Raw genomic sequence first — 18,857 nt, forward strand, 5'->3', positions numbered from 1 at the left:
ATTTATGTATTATTATTATTGGATATATTGATGTTTGCCTTTACAAAACTACAAATATTATGGCATGTTATTAAAATAATGTCTGTTATCATTCATTTGGGATATACATTTTTATAATTTAAAATGATAAAAATGACAGTCTAGACTAGGTTGTGTTGATCACAAATGTGAGTTCCTTTTTTTTTTTGATCACACGATTCCATACTCTGAATCAACACAATCTGAAAGCTAAATAAGTGTCAGAATATTTTTTGCAAGGCACTATATATAGTTGAATTGTGGTATTATTCCCTTAAAAACAACACAAACAGTGTATATCAATTGACTATGCAAAACATTTAATGAAAATGAAAACAGTGATGCAATTTGGACATAGCACAGGGAAAATATGTTTCATTTGTGATGGGCTCATCTAGCATAAGCATTTACTGGAACATTTACAGGCACAGCTGAAGTTCTTCACATAGTTTGTTATAGTTGTTCATGACAGGGTTCTGGACTAATCTATTGTATGATAGTTCGATCACAGAGAGGCTTTGGAGAGCGTCCATGTGGTGAATGACTCCAAAGATGAGCAAATGCAAGGCCCTTATCTATGACCTCAGTTCCCTTTGTGTAATGTAGCTTTGAAAGTATGTAGGCATCTGTTGAAGTTTGTCTGCTGTTTCTCTGTCTGTTTTTAAAGATTTTTTCTTATTTTGTGTCACACTGATCATATCAACTCACATATTATTCCCCCCTCCCTTAAAAAAAAAAATGTTTTAGGACCTATTAATATCTGTGATATACTGTATCTCCATGTTCAGTAAACCTCAATGATGCCATTGGAGTGCTGTAGTATATGCACATGTGATCAGGAACAGAAATAGTAATGAATCTTTTTTGGCTTTAAACAGAAGTACATATTCATATTAGTAATGAGATTAGTAGCATCTTATAAACATCTGGCCAAAATCTGCAGTCTGTTGTAGAATATGTATGCTATATCTACTGACAGCATAAACAAAATTAATAATTACTACTGAAGAGCCTTGTTAACATCAGAACTGCATTTCTGCAGCAGTTTATGGCATGTACAGCATACCTGGAGTCTTGGTCACCGATCGGAAAAAATAAAAGACAAATCAAAGTCTGTTAATAGAGGCATCTTTATTCATTTATTTAGTTTTTATACCATTTGTTAATTACATATAATTCTGGAAAACAGCAGCATCTAAAAATCATACTGTTATAATTTGATGTCCAAATGTATAAATTTTACAAAAATAAATAGCTTTGAAAGGAAGCTATAATAATGCAATAGTACAGTCCTTCACTGAAGGGATACAATGCCATTACATTTTTTTTGTTTTGTTTTTTTGTTTTCTTTTGTCTTTTGTACACAACCGGAATGCTACATCACACAATTAAATATCGAGATATCTGAAGTACAAAACATTGACATAAAAGAGCATTGTTTTCCTTTTGAATCTTGAATTACACATATTTTTAAACAGCACAAAATATTATTAAGAAAACCAGTTGAACTCTGCATGTGGCAGAATGTTAGCTGCTAGACAACTGACATAGGACAGCCAATAAGCATATTCCTTTTTTTTACACTGACTCTCTTTGGTTGAATTCCAATATATCTCTCACCATACTCCTTTCAAAGATGAAAGGCCTCTTTTGCTGACGCTTAAAAAAGGGGTAAGTAACTACACTGACAAGAGGAAATGGTGGGAAACCCCACCGCCTTTGTCACACTGGGGTGCATTAGATCAGACTCCTGACCGTTGCTGCAAGGAGCAAGTCATCTCCTAAGCTATGATTCTTTTTACACAAGTGTAAAAAAACTCCAAATCTAATTTCATACTCTTCTACGAAAAAGAACAGATATAAATTCAGTTCCTGATTTGTTCAAACTATTGTACAACTGCATCTGTTGCGATTTTGTCACAAAGGGAAAGTTTCCTGAAGATGAAGGATGAATACTGTCCATTTCAAATGATGATGGGTGCATATAACCTCCAGTTGCCTAAGACAGGAACAGGAAGTCACCACTGTACATTGTCAAACAACAGAGAAACCATGACATTCGTTTTAATAAACGAGGAAAAAAGCACTTGTGTTTTAAAAGTCTCAGTAAAAAGATTTTTTTGCCTTTTCGTGAGGCAAAAAGGAAAGAAATACGAAAGCCCCCCCCCCCCCCCCCCAACCAAAGAAAGTTGAAAATACAGTATGGTATGCATGAAGCACTGGAAAGACACTTTTGCCCAACATTATTTTTGGAAACATTTGGTGTGGTGGAAATATTTCTGTACATCTGTACTTCTCATACAACAACAAAAAAAAATAATATTTGTAGCTTGTATCTATTGTCATTTCATGACAACAGGTTCTGTTTGTGGCCCCCAGTTTATCACAGGTAAACTGCATGAGACACGAGCTTATATGACGATCCTCATTATTATTATGATTTTTTTCTAGCAATACCTTTTATTTTAGATGCATATTACTATAGTAAAAATATAGCAAAATGTAGAAATAGACTGGGCCAATCCTTAGGAAAATTAAGGTAAAATAAAATAAAAGGTTTTTCTGATAGTACTCATGTGGCTTTATGACTGAAATAGCATAATTTCACAATGGATTTAAAAGGCTTAGTTTTTAGAAAGATTGAAACATGTTCTTGTAATAGCCTTGAAAGTATGGCTATATAAATGAATGTCAGTACACTGCAAAATAAATTTCATGATCCCATTCTGGAACTGTTCCTTACGTTCTCTGATGATCTGACCTAAATGTTAAGTCAGTGCTGAAAGGAGAAATTTTTAATGATATAATTTCTTTAAAAAAAGGGATGCATAGATTGGAAACATATGATTTTATACATGCTGTATTCTGTTATGAAACAGCTTCAATGATTATATTCATGCTTTTAGGTTGTTAATGTACAAGGTGTACTGTATACACTGAGATTGGATCTATGCAGCATTGCAACAGACAGAAAGGATTTAAACAGTTTAAAGTTTAGAATGTATAAATTACTCAGAGGCCGTACTTTTGTATGAAATTCATTTTGCTCATGCACGTTTCCTTTCAAACAATAATGATTCAAGAAAACACTAAAGGAAATATCCTTGGCTGCTTTGCCACAGTAAAATTGTAAATGGTGATAAAGGTCAAGCAGGAGGGGAGTTGTACTCTGAATCCATGTTTCTGTTCAGTTGTTGGCCTGAGCTGTAGAACAAGAAACTCTGCAGGGGGAGAGTGGAGGTATTTTCACTCCAATGATGTCTGTCAGCAGGTATCATGCAAAGGTAGCTTCCCTTGGTGAATAAAAAAATACGCATACAGTATCTTCACCTAACATCTACAAGATCACAATTTCACATCCTCTGAGGTAGATCTCTATTGGGTAAAAACTTCAATAGTGGTTATTAAAAAAACAACAACAATAAAACTCAATGACAAAATTAAGTTAATCTTTCAAACAGGCTAATGCTGTGTGACAACAATTGGGGTCAGTTAGTGCACTTTTCTCTCATCTGTAACCTAGATTGCCTGCTTTTCTCCGAAGCACGGTCAGGGGTGGCCGGTTAGTAGTTCACTACTCTACTCCTCCATATTCTCTCTCTCTTTCTCTCTCTCTCTCTCACTCTCTCTCTCTCTCCACACCAGCTCTGCACAGCTGCTAGGGCCTCAGCACTCTTGGGAAAGGCACCCTCCGGAGACAGGTCTAGGTTTTTTGGCTGGGTCGCACTTGTCGGGCTCCACCACCTTTCCCATGTAGTCCATGCAGACCACGCTGCGATGGCGCTCTCCGGGCCCGGAGGACCAGGGGCCCATCTGCCAGAGGGGGCAGGGGAGGTCAGCGCACGGCCGAATGTCCGAGGGTTTCAGGTCCCTGTCGCAGAGGCTGGAGAGGAGGCCGCTCTCCCCCCTGCACTCCACGTGCCGCCGGGACCACCCCGAGCCACAGGTTTTGGAGCACTCGGACCACTCCCCGAGAGTCCACTGGGGGACGCCGAAGGGCTGGAGGGCGTGCAGGGAGCTCTTCCTCTCTTTGGCCTTGCTGAAGGACACGTCTTTGGGGATGAAGAAGGTGTACTTGACCTTGGGCGGAGACGCCTCGCCGGCCGTGGCCAGCAGCTGGATGGTGATGGGCTCCTGCAGCTGGCGGAAGCTCTGGATCCGCTCCAGCGTGGTGGAGGAGCCGCTGTACTTCAGCACCGCGCCCTTCACCGGGATGTCCTGCTCCACGGTGGACACGGAGAAGTTCCCGTTGAGGATGTAGGCGCCGCCCTCGCGCCTCACGGCCAGGTAGTTCCCGTCGTGCGTGATCCCGCGGTGGCTGCGCTGCTTGACGTCGATGTTGGTGGCCCCCGCGGGAATGGTCACAATGTCACTGTAACCAAAACTGAAAAAAACAACAACAAACACAGCTTGATTATGCCCAGCCATGTTTTTGTAATAAGATGTTTATCGTGAATTTTTAATAACGCATACAGCTCTAGTGTGGTAAGGTTATCTCTATTAGAGAAACCTGCAGCTAAGCATCTGCACTGCATTAACTAACTATAATAAAGTTAGTTATTTGAAGTTTGGCTGTCCTTGGTGATAAAATTCTAAGCAGTGCACTTCTGTACTGCACTGTACTGTTCTGTATGTGTGTCTGCCCATGTGTGCAGGTGTGTGTATAGTTGTCCATGCAAGCAATGTTTTGTGTGTGACTGTGCTTCAAAAATAGCCAAAGCCCCACACTTACGTGGCTTTGTTCATGGAGCCTGTAATTTTCCTGCAGCTAAATCCATTGCCTCCGCACACGCCACACTTGTCCAGCTTCTTGCTGGATCCGATCTCCAGGTCACAGCCGGCTTTGACACATTGGCCCTGCACACAGATGGAGGTGGTGTCCGGACTGCATGTGGTGCCGTCAATGACCTGGAGGACAAATTAAGCAAATGGCAGGAGCCGTGGTGACGGAATGTTCTGCTCGGAACTCGCAGGGACAGTGTGAAGCACATGCAGCTTTTCTCTAAAGATAAGACTCTAAAGATAAACCATGTCATTTGTATGGCTAAGCATAAGCTGTGCTTTGATTTATGGGTTAAATCAACAAGTAATGAATTATTCTGACAAGAAACAAATTGAGCGAGGGAGGGGGTGAAAGAGTTATTGCACCCTCTATTTTGGGAATTTACAGGAGAAAGGGAAGAAGTGAATGATTACAGAAGAGGGCACTGAGAGCTATGAACTATGACTCTAAAAATTACACATCAATATGCATGCGCACATACACATTATAACAGCAATGAATAATAAACCGTCCGTTTGCGGTGTAATGCAGTGAATGATGTGGAATGGTTAAGGGTAAGGGTAAGTCCAGGATTGGGACACACCTTGGCCTCAAACACTTTGAACTCGCTGCTTCCTTTCGCACGGCAGAAGAGTTTGCACCTGTCCCGCGGGGACACGCCCGCGTATTTGGGGATCCACTGCTTCATGTACCCGTGGAAGTCCAGGTAATTGAAGCTGTTGTACTTCTCGCACTGCTCCTCTCTGAAGCTCTTGCCTGCAACAAAGAGACCGAAATAAAGCTAAATGTGTCCCATTATCAGCCAGGATCAGAGAGAAGCAGGCAACAAGGGATATGCTAGTCACAGTGTTACTATGTTGACACCGGTGCTACTTCCCTCTAAAACACAGTTGAACTTGCCTTTGAACTGATCAATGATCTCAACCTGTATTCATAAATTATCCTTGATTAACAATTGTGCCAGTGATCTTAATACTCCAGGAAAACACACAGCCGCTTTCTGCACATCATGTTAGGGAGATTAAATGAAAAATCTAATTTAGATAAATCAGTTTTAATCACTGTTACACACCAATAAAATACACACCACTCTGTTAACTACTGAGTTAGCTTTTGGCACAACCTACAATAAAGGCTATCTAATAAGACCTGCACTTCAAGAGCATTTAAATGATAAAATTTGCTCATTGTAGATCTTTGCAATGAATATTCTCCTAGTGTGAGAGTGGAGAATGAAGAGTACATGTAATTCACCAGTGTATTGCTTCTGTATGTGTGTGTGATTGTGTGTGTGCCTGTGTGTTGAGGTAAAGTAGTTGATGGTGTGTGAGCGTATGTGTGTCTGTGCGCTAAGGTAAAGTAGTTGGCAGCGTGCATGTGTGTTTGTGTGCATGTGTATGTGTGATCATGCGCTCGTGTTTACCATTGTTGTCTGGACAGGGCTGAGTATTGCAGGACATGTATTTGACTCTCTGTCCTTCGCAGTACTTTCCCCCATGCTGAGGCTCAGGGTCACTGCACTCTCTGTGAGAGAACTCCACCCCGCCTCCACACGTCCGTGAGCACGGCCCCCACTGCCCCCATGGTCCCCAGCTCCCGTCAACCACCACCTGCAACACCAAAACAGGGAGGCAAACACTGTTACAGTGAGCACCAACAGCATTATGGGGAGGCTGTTACACTGTTACAGAGAGGCTGTTACAGTAAAGCCAATGCTGTTACAGAGAGGTTGTTACAGTGAAGCCAATGCTGTTACAGAGAAGCTGTTACAGTAAAGCCAATGCTGTTACAGAGAGGCTGTTACAGTGAAGCCAACACCGATACAGAGAGATTGTTACAGTGACGCTGACACTGTTACAGAGAGGCTGTTACAGTGACGCTGACACTGTTACAGAGAGGCTGTTACAGAGAGGCTGTTGCAGTGAAGCTAACACCGTTACAGAGAGATTGTTACAGTGACAGTGACACAGAGAAGCCGTTTCTATTTCCCTTCCCACTATGGCTCCGCCAGATCAGCTCTCCATGATGGCACGCGCCTGCCGTCTCCCGCATTCCTGACCCATGTGTCACCGGCTTGCGAAATCCGCGGCGCGCCGGGGGAACACACACTCAACACGTGTGTTTCCGCAGGGATTTTTCTTTTTTATTTTTTTTTTCAACAAGGTCTAAAAACTTGTCTGACTGCCAGCACATGCTGAAGCCCTGCTGGAGGGTCTGTTTTTAAAGCGCTGCACAGAATGCAATCTGAGAAACAGTCAGACCAACATTTGGCAAACAGATCGGGGGGCATTGATTATTTTCAGCTGGGGCACACGAGACCTGGCTGCTCCACAGAAAGGTCAGCGCATACTCCATTAAGGCTGCTCGCGGCTGGGTGGGACGAGCGCTGAAGCCCCCCGGTCAGGGCACGCGGACAGGGCGGGTGAGACATCAGACATGCAATCACATTAAATCTTTAACGAATGGTGTAAAGGGCTAGCGTGACCGTAGCTCCCGTCTGGACGCGAGGAGAGGCCTCTCAGCCGGGCTCCGGGGGCGGGGGAGGGGAGCTCACCTTCGGCTGCAGGACTTCGCCGGCAGGCAGGCACACGCCGCTCAGGCAGGTGCGGTTGTCGCCGCAGGCCGTGCCGTCCGCCCACGGCAGGCTGCCATTTTTGGTGGTGCAATGCGCCTCCCCGTCCTCCTGGCACCACAGCTGGCCGCAGGCGTCGGAGTCGGAGGTGTTGGGGCAGTGCGTGAACTCCTCGCCGAAGACCTGCTGGCACTGCCGGTCCAGGTCGTAGGTCAGGCCCGGCAGCTCGGTGGGAAGGGGCATGGTCTTGTCCGGTTTGTCCAGCAGGCAGTCCCCTGCGTTAAAGGAGCAAGGGGGGCGTCCCGCATTAAATCAACAGGTAGGGAGATTGTGAAATGAAAGCATGCTTGACTCATGTGGCAGACATTCTGGGAATCCACAACATCAGCGCACATCTGGAGGACTTCTCCGAGCGGGCAAAAACAGCGGAAATCAGAAACTGCAGCAAGAAGGCAGCAACAGTAAATGCAAAATCCAAACATGTCCACTCAAACAGCTGCTGCAGTGTCTGGAAACCTCTTCAAATACACACATAAATAAGATATAATAATTCCCTGATATTATTTTACAGATATGCACCATTGGGAGACTGAAATAAAATGGTTTACTGCAACATATCGAAAAATAACATGAAAGAAAAGTGCTGGTTTGACATGCAAATGTTAAAGCAAAGAGATTTCATTACAAGGTGGGTTTATACATTCTTAGCACTTCAATCTGACCACTTAAAGTTTGATAGATTAACCCTAAGTTTCACTTTTCAGACATGATTCTATAGCACACTTTCAGTTAATGCACGAAACAGATTCATTTGCAGATTTGCGTTTCTTCTTTGAGCCACAGACCTAATACTCATCCTTTGATTAGGACCGACTGCGTCTTGGCATGAGTCTCAAGTACATTGCACAACACAGCAGTTTGCTTTGTGCTCATTGTTCAACTGATAAAGAAAAGATGTTCTTGGCTGTGAGGCGATTTTTGCTGTGAGGGAAAGCAGTTGTTAAACCAGGAATGCTCGAGAAATCTTCGTCTGGTGACTCAGACCCAGACGAGCGGCTTAGAGCGAAGACAGTTCGAGACGCTGAGGGATATAAATCCGCCAAGATGTCGCCGTTTCACAACGCAAACCCCTTTCCTTTGGATCTGCTGCTGCATTGCTCCACACCGGAGTTAGCCGCCGTGGTCCAAAGAGGCACGTTCCACATACCGCCGGCTTTCTCTGCGCACGCCCCACGATAGCAAGGTCAGCCCGAGCCCCATCCCCCACCCCGCTGACCGGCAGACCCGGAGCTTCTAATGGCATTCCCGTGTGGTATCTGCTCGGACTGTCTAAGTCCAGTACCATCAGCACAACCGCAAGCACACAGTAGCTGGAAACCAGAGAAGAGCAGACACGCTCTGCAGGCTATTAACCTTAATCTCCCAGCAGAATTAAATAGTGCGGTTTTCCATAGTCCGTAATTTGCGGTCGGGAGCAAGCCGAGGCAGGAAAGGTATTGTAAAAGAAAATACGCTTTTGAGAAATAGTACTGTCGGATTTCCCTTAAATCCTTCAATCCCAAAAAAGCCCACCACTTCACCGGAGCCTTACTGTTTGGCAGGAGCAAGACAAAATATAAAATAAAAAGCAAGCTTTGAGTTTGTGGGAAAAAAAACGAAAGGTTTGATTTACTATGGTACACACCGTACAGAACATGCTGTACATTATGTTTGGCTCTTTTAAATAGTAACCTGTTTTATCATTGAAAGTTAAGATGTAGGGATGACAGGTAAATGTTTCATGATGTAGGTTTCAAAACTTCCTTACTGAAACTCATACTGAAAGACTTTAAGGTTTGGTTATGTATTGACAGACATGTACTAAGGCCAGTAAATAGTAAACCTGATTCTGTTTTGCTATGTCATAATTATGTGTAACCGACTGACCATCCGCCAGAGCCAGCTGTGGCCAGGAGTCCAATATTGGCCACAGTCCTGAGAGTGAAGGTTTCAAGTGGCAGGTTATTCCCACCTCAGTGACCTGCCACCTCAGTGAATGTGGGGAAGTGAATGTAGTGACTTAGTGACTCTTCTGGCTGATCAGATACCTTTCGCATGCACCATCTGCACTGGAATTTCATTCCTACTGTATAAATCTATATTACAGGCACGTGATTGGCCATTCCAAATGAATTTTTTTCATTTCTTAAAAGGTGACGAAATAAACAGAGCAGTTTGACAGTTAGCGTTCGGGGCTGTGCCTACCGTGTCCGTTGTCAAAGAACTGCGTGACGTAGAGGGCGCTGCAGGGGGACCAGGGCTGGGTCTTATTGAGGTGAATAAACAAGGGGGCCATCATGTGATGCTGCCCCAGATCCCCGAACAGCTGCTCGCAGTTCTTAGAGTCATCATGAGGCATGCTGAGCACGTGGCCTGCAGACAGGAAGATAGGATCGTCTGTCATGTTTCTGACTGCTTCACAAAGGCTTCATCGCCATCCATTCTGACTACATTGGCACGGCTTTGATTGCATTGGGTCAGTTCTCACTAAGCTGGGATGGTTCTGACTACATCAGCCCAATTCTGACTTCACTCAATTCATACACCGGGTTGGTTCTGACAGCATTGGGATGGATCTTCTTATATTGGGCACTTCTGACTACATTGGGACCAATTTAGCCACATTTGCTTCATTCTGACTACCCTGGGTCAGTTTCGGTTATGGTGGCTATGGTTTTGTGGATTACCATGCAAATAATACCCATCCATCAAGGCTGTCAAATGAAATGGACAGGTTAACGCAACCAACAGACTTCCAAGTCGTTATACCCAGTGCACTCCAATAATATGCATTTTGACCTTTTGATCAAATGTTCTGAAACAACAAGCATTAATAATTGTAATGTACATGTTTTAAACCAATAGACCCAGTGTACCTATATACTCTAATATCTAATATGATCTAAAAGCCACTTCCATTAACCCAAAACATCCATGAAAAAGAGTGGAAACTCCAGAACATGTATGAATACAGTATGTGATGCATACATACTGTATGATGTAAGATTATTTATGAATATACGCACCTAACTCGTGGGCTGCTGTGAAGGCAGCCTGCAGGCCATTGTCTTCAATGACGGAGCAGCTCCTTTTGGGGTCACACATGGTCCCCACATCCGCCACCCCTAATGTGTCACAGCTCTTGTGTCCGCAGATATCCTGAAAACGAGGGGAGACGTTTCAGACAGTGAGCGCATCTTCAGATACCGCTCCATTCCTTCCAGACACTCTCTTTTTTCCCTCCCTCTGTTTCTACCTTTTTTTTCTAAGCAATCTCTTGCCAGCAAAACATATTGTCAGCGTTTCCACCATAAAACGTAGCAAATAAATATTCTTGGCAGACTCTGATGGCTGGTGAAGTGAGAAAAAAAGAAAGAAAAAAAAATATTAACTGTGTGGTATCCAAAGTGTGCTTCAACAAGCATTCCTGTTGGAGCTTTCTATATCAGTGTGGAGCTCTCTGTCACTTTGACTAATATCTACAAGGGTTAGGACACAGGACAGACCACAGGGCATCCCTATGATTCAGACCACATCTGGACCCAGGAAAGGCAGTGCAATTAAATGCAGCATGTGCATACCTTGTTGAACAGAAGTACTACTCGTGCCAGACAGAATGCAGCACAGCAGCAAACAGCACTGCACCCCCCATGTCTTATCCCCATGGAAACCCAGCACACATTTTTCAGACAGTTCAAGCACATGCCATGTGTCAGAGAGCTCCCACCTGTAGTCTTTTCTGACTTCTGTCGCCTCAAAAGAATTTATCTGTAGCACTGTTATAAACCGTCTCTGAACAGATAAAAACTCCTTGAGACTTACATATTTTCATTATTTCTTATCAGGTTGACTTGTCCAGGCTAATTTAGATACCATGGTTTAATTAAACACAACTCATTTAATCCCTGCAGAATTCCAGGACTGGCTTCTTAGCTTCCGAGTCCTGTGGGGGTGCAGCCTGTTCTCTAACTCACTCACTATCCAGGAAGAATCATCCTGTACATCTAACAAACCCCTGGGAGTGATGTCACAATGGTCATCCATCCTGGGCTCTCACCTCTCTGGTGAAGAAGACGGCGGTGTCATAGTGCTCCGGGTGCCTGTGGCTGGGGGGATTGAATATCTGCTGCCAGGAGCAGAAGTTCCGTAGAGTCACCCCCCCGTTGCTGGAGACGGACGGTCCCACGTCCTCGTCCTCCACCACCAGCATCTTCACCACCACCATGTTGATGGAGTTCTTGATGCTGGGGTGCCGGTATATCTGCGCCGTCATGGACATCAGCGTCAGGACGTAGTGCTGCGGAGAGAGCGAGCGTGTCACCAGAGAGCTCCCGCTGTGCAGGGACCTGAGCAGGACGAGGGGCGCTTAGCGGAGGTTCACACCGCCACTCGATCTGCAGCGCTAAAGTTAATCATACCTGTCCTGTTTTTTTAAATTAACTTTTTCTCTGGCTCACCAACTGTGCATCACAAGGTAATGCTGTAGTACAGGGGTGCACAACTCCGGTCCTGGAGGGCCGATCTGTGTGCTGGTTTTTGTTCCAACCGATTACCATTTCCTACAGCTCTATAAACTACACTGCTTCATTCCTGTACTTGAGCACAGTACAATCTCTAGGATACACTTGCAGTCTGTGGCTGTAGCTGGTGCTTATACACATCAGATCAAGATATGATTGGGCTAATTAAATAAATGTTGGCAAATGTCCGCACACAATCCTGAAATGGATTGGCCCTTGTTGTACACCCCTGCTGTAGTACGAGCATTTTCTGACCAGGAGCACTGTAACTGAAGCATATTCACTCCTCCAATGCACTCTCAAGAGAGCCAGTGAATGTTTTACATGCAACAGCCCACATATTTCTACAGGAGACAGCTAGTGCTGATTAGAGGAGAGGTGTATCTCTCACTCATAACAACCAGTGACCTAAATGTGTGTGTTGTGTTACTGCAAAGAGCCAATGCAGTTGTAAACACAGTTGGCGGGTATAACTGCAGTAACTGCAGTTATACCCACCAACCCTACCTGTGGTGGGACAATCGAAACTGTGTCCCACCACAGTAGACTCCAGGTCATACGCCCAAACCAGCAAGGCCGAGCCAACACTTGAGACAGGAGTGAGACAGACAGCACTGACCAGCCAAACCCAGTGCAGGTTCTGTTTTCAGAATCTCATAACTCTTCACACAACTCCCCAAACACAGCTAGGTTACTGAATTCAACCATCAGCTATGCAGCTGGCCTGCGTCAAAAGGTATACATCAGTTAAACCGCGAGGCATGTGGCAAAACTGGCACACCAGAAGCCCTGTGGGAAACCACCAACATAAAAGTGGAAGTGCAGCCATCTCCAACAGTAGCTACAGTGTTCCAGTGAATAAAACACAATATGCCATTTAATCTGTGACTGTTCCGGAGACTCACAGAAAGAGCACTCACACTGTGTTCAGAACCCCCTGAGTGACCATCCAACCACATTCTGTGGCTGAATCTGGGTAGCAGAGTTAACCAGGGAAGCGAGTCAACTCCAAACCACGAGGCCATGGGATACTTTGCTTGTTTCTTCCCTCTAATTACATTGGTGGGAGAACCACAAAAACAAATTGTGGGTTTTTTTTTTCTTCAGTTCCACATGGCACAAGTTGGAGCTCTATGAAGGCAGATGCATGCTGCTCTGCAGTGTCCAGAGAGGGTTAGTCTACACAGACTGCAAGTGCCGGTGCCCAAATTTATGGTCCGGTGCACTTTCAAGTTAGTGATGCCGTCGCTGTAAAACGTCAGATAAGAGGACGAGGCTCACTGAAATATTATATCCCCGTGTCTTTCTGCATTTCATCTCCAAATATGAGCTGCCGATAAGCAGTTCCATTTTGTCATGGCACAGGAATTTGAATTCTGGCAGAAAATAAAGGAATAAAGGGGAAATTCATCTGACAAAAAAAAGTGACCTCTAAATCTTCCCCTCTTTCTTCTTTTGGGATAGAAAAAATTCCCCTACATTCCACCTTCAGACAAATTATTTGAAAAGTTAAAGAGCACACATGGCCATGACTGCGTCTATTTTTAAATTACTGGACAAAAACATGCTGCGGTCTCTTTCTGTTAACTGGACAAGGAGGGACAAAGCTGCGGGCAGAAGACCAAGAATTTTAAGAAGTGTCCTTTCCCTGCTCCAGCCCACTGCCAAATTGCTCCTTCTTGCAGTGACAAATGAAATCAATGGTCTCCGTAGCCACAGGAGAGCGCTGAGAAACAAACATTCCAACACCCTCCCCTCTCCCCAAAAACATCTGTGCATAATAGAACTCTTGTACAAAAGAATGAGAAGTTCTCAAATAGGAAAATTAAAATAATCCCAGTGTAAAGCCTGTGTGAGAATCACAATTACACATGCTGTTTGAGTAACAAATCGAGTTTGTGCCCATTGAAATTCTGGCAACTAGAAACCTCTTGTAGTCTGAAGTTGGTCTTGTGCTCTGTCCTAAGCATTTTTCAAACAGCAATATTTATTTTTTTTGTTCCATATATATTTGGAGATTTTGATTTCTTTCAGTTAGTGTATCATCATCTTGTAAAACTCATTTTTTTCCTTCTCAAAAGCATAGGCTACCAAGTCTTAGGTTGGCAATTGAAATACAAGTTTTATTCATACTAATCCGCTTACTCAAAATACAAAAAACACAGAGGGAGAAGGCAAAAACTGTTATTTCCAAAACCACTTCGTCCATGTTGATTTATGTAGTTTTTGCTAGCAGCAGGGCGGTAGGCAGAAACAGCATACCACGTGGCGTTTGTAAACTAAACCAGTGTCTGACTGCTCAGTAGATTTCACACATAGCTTTTCAGCTCTTTGTGCTAGGATAAACATTTTATGAATGTGAAACGTGTCGGAACTTCATGAAGCATTGCAGATTACATGTTCAGTTTTTTTTTATTAAATGATTTGTGGTCTGCCTTGGTCAACCTATGCCATATACACAGTAAAATATCCAGTGTTAATTCAACTCCAACAGAGTACATATGAGTCCAACAGGGAGTTGAATTAACATTGAACGCTTTACTGCGTAGCACGTTGTCAAATATTACAATCTTACATGCTGAACCCTTCTCTAAATGTTCTAAAATGAGGTAAACAATATTTCTGCAATGAGTAGGCTATAATATCTTTGTTAGCTGAACACCGAGCTTGCAACAACGTTCACTATTTATGGAATGACTAAAGACTTCATTTTCACCCACACGTTTCAGACTCGGTGTAGCCTACGTGTTGATCAGCACTGTAATGTTATCGGAAATGGTGATTCGACTCCTTCGCTCACGCCCCCCTCGGAACTCATGCATTCAACGTATCAATCTTAGTCGCAGTCCACCATCTTGGTAAAATTAACCATAAACTGCAATTCTGTAAAGTACTTTATGGCTATGTCGTGATTGGACACCTTGAATAGCGAATTAAGATTAACACGACTATGCATATTGACCTGTTTCGGTATCCTCACCTCCAGATCAGTTTGGTTCTTGTGTGGGTCACGATCTTTAATTCTTTAATCTGAGTTGTGGCAACAGTGAAAAAATAAATAAATAAATTAATTAATTAATTTAAAAAAAATATATACGATCTGTTTTTGCATAATTAAAAAAAAAAACTTTTCAAGAAAGACTAATGATACTACTAATGATACTAATAATAATAATAATAATAATAACATGCAATATCTACACGCAAGCGAAAACTTGAAATAACCTGAAAGGAATTATAGAGTGGACTCCAGATATAATACAATGTAGGTTACGGGCAGAATCCTGAATGCGTTAGGCTATTATGTGCTTGATCAAAAAAAAAGTAACGCCGTAGACCATAGGACCCTGTCGTTAGGTTACAGTAATTCATGAATATTTAGGTACAATTTTTAGTCCTCTATGGTCTTTTACAATCAGTTGATGTAATAGTTAGCATTTAAATAAGCGCTCTGCTTACCTTTATCTCGTCTCCGTAGAAATGTGCCATTGAGGCATCTGCAACCACTAAAGTTTCAACATATCTTGGTGCGGATACAAAGCGTCTTTTTCTCGGCATCCTTGGCGAATATACGTCCGCCTCGGGTAAAACGAGTTTTCCTTGGCTCTCATCTCCCACTTGATCAAATACGATTTTGAGGTCGCTTTTCGTGTCAGCAAAAACCCTTCTTCTGATTACATGTACCTTGGAGGTGGATGTCTCCCGTTCCCCGATGCTGAAAGCCTTGGGCTCAATCAGATACTCATCTCCTTCCGTTATAAACGATCCCTGAATCCCATAGCAGAGACTGACAGCCACAACAGAGTCCTGGTTTGAGTCTACCGTCCCCGAGTAGGAACTAATCTTCTCCGGATCTAATCCTTTTCAGGACCTCTTCCTGTCGTCGTACATATCTTGGAGATCCTTGCTTTAGAAGGAACTTTGATTCTGCTGTCTCCGGGTACAATTATTAGCGTTGAAGATACCTTAATACGCGAATTTAGAGTTCGGTGCTCATGCTGTTCCAACCGGTTCTCATTTAAGGTAATTCCTTACCAGATGCGACAAGTTGAAGTGCGCGTTGCTCATGATTTCCAAAAGCGGCCGATTTATATGCTACACTGGCAATTGAAAATTATTGAGAAAATAAGTTGTAGTTTGAACATGTCCTCACTGCTGAATAGTATACGTCTCTTCCTATTCTATGTAAAGCGCGTTCAGTTATACCACAAATATATAGGCTATTGATATATTCAATGTTTATGAGCAGGCTACATACAAAATGCATAGGCTATAGAATAAGAATAATATAATAGGCTAGTCTAACTTTCAAACTGGTTTTGTTCACGTTGGTTTATACAGTTTTTCTTTTTAATAATTCGAACAACTCTTCAATATATAAAAACAAAAAAACGGCAATCCTACACGAGTTTGTCCAAAGAAATGTGGCACAATTGTTGTACAGCCAGTCTTGATTTAAAGGTTTCAAACATAATTGTTAAAGTTATCCTGAAGCTAATGTTGTGTAGGAGCTAAAAACCCTGATCTGTCCACTCCGCAGCACCAGCGAAGGCTGCTAGCAGCGGTGGTATTTATACTTTCTTGCCATTCTTAGACATAAGAGGTTTATTTTTGATATCCCTTGCCGCTTCAATCTCTCCTCCCCCTCGCGCCGCTTGAAAAACCCCTGGATCAAACGGACCCAATGAGAGTGGACGAACACTCCCCCTTCTTAAATATGTCCACTTTGACTCCCAGACAGCTATTATTAACTCAGTACACAGCACATGCTAGGGTACCGCGAGTTATCCATAGTATACATAGTTTTAAGACCAGTTAGCTATTTCTACGGCAGAGCACGGCTTAAAAACTAAAGGGGAAAGTAGCCTGAGGATGTACCCTAGTGGGAGCATAAAGGGACAGTCAGTTTAAGTTTTCATACTTAATAATAATTAAAAAAAGAGTTTTATGTCTTGTTTAGAGTAAATAAATAAATAAATGCAGTGAAGGCCTATCGCCGATTGGTGTAAAATGCGTGTGTGCGCGCGTGTTATGACACGTCAAATAAAATAAAGGTAATGTGCGTATTAAGTTGTCAGTGCATTGTGATATTAATTGCACAGACAAAAACGAGTAACGCTGATCGACAAATCACATATGAAGTTCCCTCTACCATTCGTTGTGTGGCCAATTGTCCCTTTCTCGAGTTAAGGGTTAATTTTTTGACAAAAGTTGAAGCTGAAGCATAGGCTAAGTGTTATTGAAAGTAAAGCGGACAGAGACCCAGCAAGTTTGCTCAATAATTACAATGTGCTATGGTTTTTAAGTTACTGGGGCAATCGTTAGAATTCTTTGAACTGAGTTTTATGAATGTGACACATTAATTACCAGTGAAACCACAGCCCAGTGGCGTTTACAACTGTGAAACAAACTTGATTTACTACTCAGCAAAGCAACTGAGAATCGGGCAATTGAGTGGGAGCGTAGCCGAGACGACCCCCCCGCCCCATCTCTCTCTCTCCCTCTCTCTGTATTACGTGTGTGCGTGTTACTGTATGCAATACAACCGACAAATTAAAGTAATACATCAAAAAGATCAATGAGCCACAGGACTAAGAGATCATAGGATCACTGACCCATCCCCGACTTTTTTTTCTCTGAAACTCGATTGTTTTATCATCTGTAGTGAGAGTGTATTAAACGTATAATTTAAATTACTCCAAAATGAAGATATAGGTTATTACAGTCCCAACGGGAATCAAATACTTTGTGCCAGTTTGGGAAAAATGTGTCCACAGCGTCATAAATGTAGGCCCAATCGTTCCACTTTACAAATCATTTTCATAGCGAGCAAAATATGCAGATACAGTTCCCATTAAATTAAATGCAAAATGTTGATTTTTGATTATGTACCCCACGCCGACATGTTCTGCGTTTATACACATGCTCAACGTATTCCAACAATTTAGCCTATGAAAATAAGCTATTTGAAAAATAAAATAAAATACAGAAATTAGCCCGAGCGCTTCAGGCATTGTGAGATGTAATCTTTAATATTACATTTAATTTCGTGGGAGGACTCAACTAAGTCCTTACATGCGCATATTCGTCCCTTATATTTTTCTACCGCAAGGAGGCAGAATTGTTACATGCAGACGAAAATGTGTGTCCGTCCGCTTGTGCACGTGTTATTGGATGTTATAAACCTGATTGCGGTATTTTTGCATTTAAATTCTGACACTGCTCCTACACCGCAGGTGCACCTGCCCATTAGCGCAAATAGCCTGCCCCTCCAAACAGTGAATTGTGTGGATGCAACTCAATGTATAACACATGCAACATGTTGAAGAGGTTTAGTTGTTCTTTTAGCAAACATTAGAATGGGTGATCTATGTGTGAGCTGCACAACTTTGACCATGGTATTGTTTGTGTCAGATATGGTGGTTTCAGCATCTCAGAAACAGCTGCCTTCATGGGATTTTCATGCACTAGACTCGAGTCTCTACAGTTTACAAACAATAATCCAATAAAAAAAGAGAAGAAGAAAAAACATCCAGTGAGTGACAGTTCTTTGAGTGAAAACACCCTGTTAATGAGAGAGGTCAGGGGAGAAAGGCCAGACTTGTTCTTACACATGAAAAAGCTACAAATGCTCAAATAAAAGCTGTTTACAGCAGTGGTGTGCAGAATGGCATCTCTGAAGACACAACATGTTGATTCTTGAAGCGGATGCACTGCAACAGCGGAAGGCCACACGGGTTCCACTCCTGTCAGTTAAGAACAGGAAAATGAGACAACAGCAGATCACCTGAACTGGATGATGTAAGATTGGAAAAATGTTGCCTGGTCAGTGGCGATATGCAGGTGGTAGGGTCAGAATTTGGCGTAAACAGCATGAATCCATGAATCCATCCTAATTTGTGTCAATGCAAGTGGCTGGTGCTGA

General features: G+C 42.9%; 1 protein-coding gene across 1 annotated transcript; it reads right to left on the reverse strand.

The window, feature by feature from the left end:
* Positions 1-1,130: 1,130 nt before the first annotated feature.
* LOC135236771 (A disintegrin and metalloproteinase with thrombospondin motifs 8-like) lies at positions 1,131-17,551 on the reverse strand. Its single transcript, XM_064303303.1, has 10 exons — positions 17,548-17,551; positions 15,392-15,786; positions 11,470-11,709; positions 10,439-10,571; positions 9,618-9,785; positions 7,356-7,648; positions 6,225-6,411; positions 5,385-5,557; positions 4,751-4,926; positions 1,131-4,402 (listed from the first exon to the last, which is right to left on the reverse strand). Exons 1-10 carry the CDS (start codon positions 17,549-17,551, stop codon positions 3,685-3,687), a joined length of 2,487 nt encoding a protein of 828 aa, XP_064159373.1. The 3' UTR covers positions 1,131-3,684.
* Positions 17,552-18,857: the final 1,306 nt, after the last annotated feature.

The sequence above is a fragment of the Anguilla rostrata genome, chromosome 12 (genome assembly GCF_018555375.3).
Source record: "Anguilla rostrata isolate EN2019 chromosome 12, ASM1855537v3, whole genome shotgun sequence".
Classification (NCBI taxonomy): Eukaryota; Metazoa; Chordata; class Actinopteri; order Anguilliformes; family Anguillidae; genus Anguilla; species Anguilla rostrata.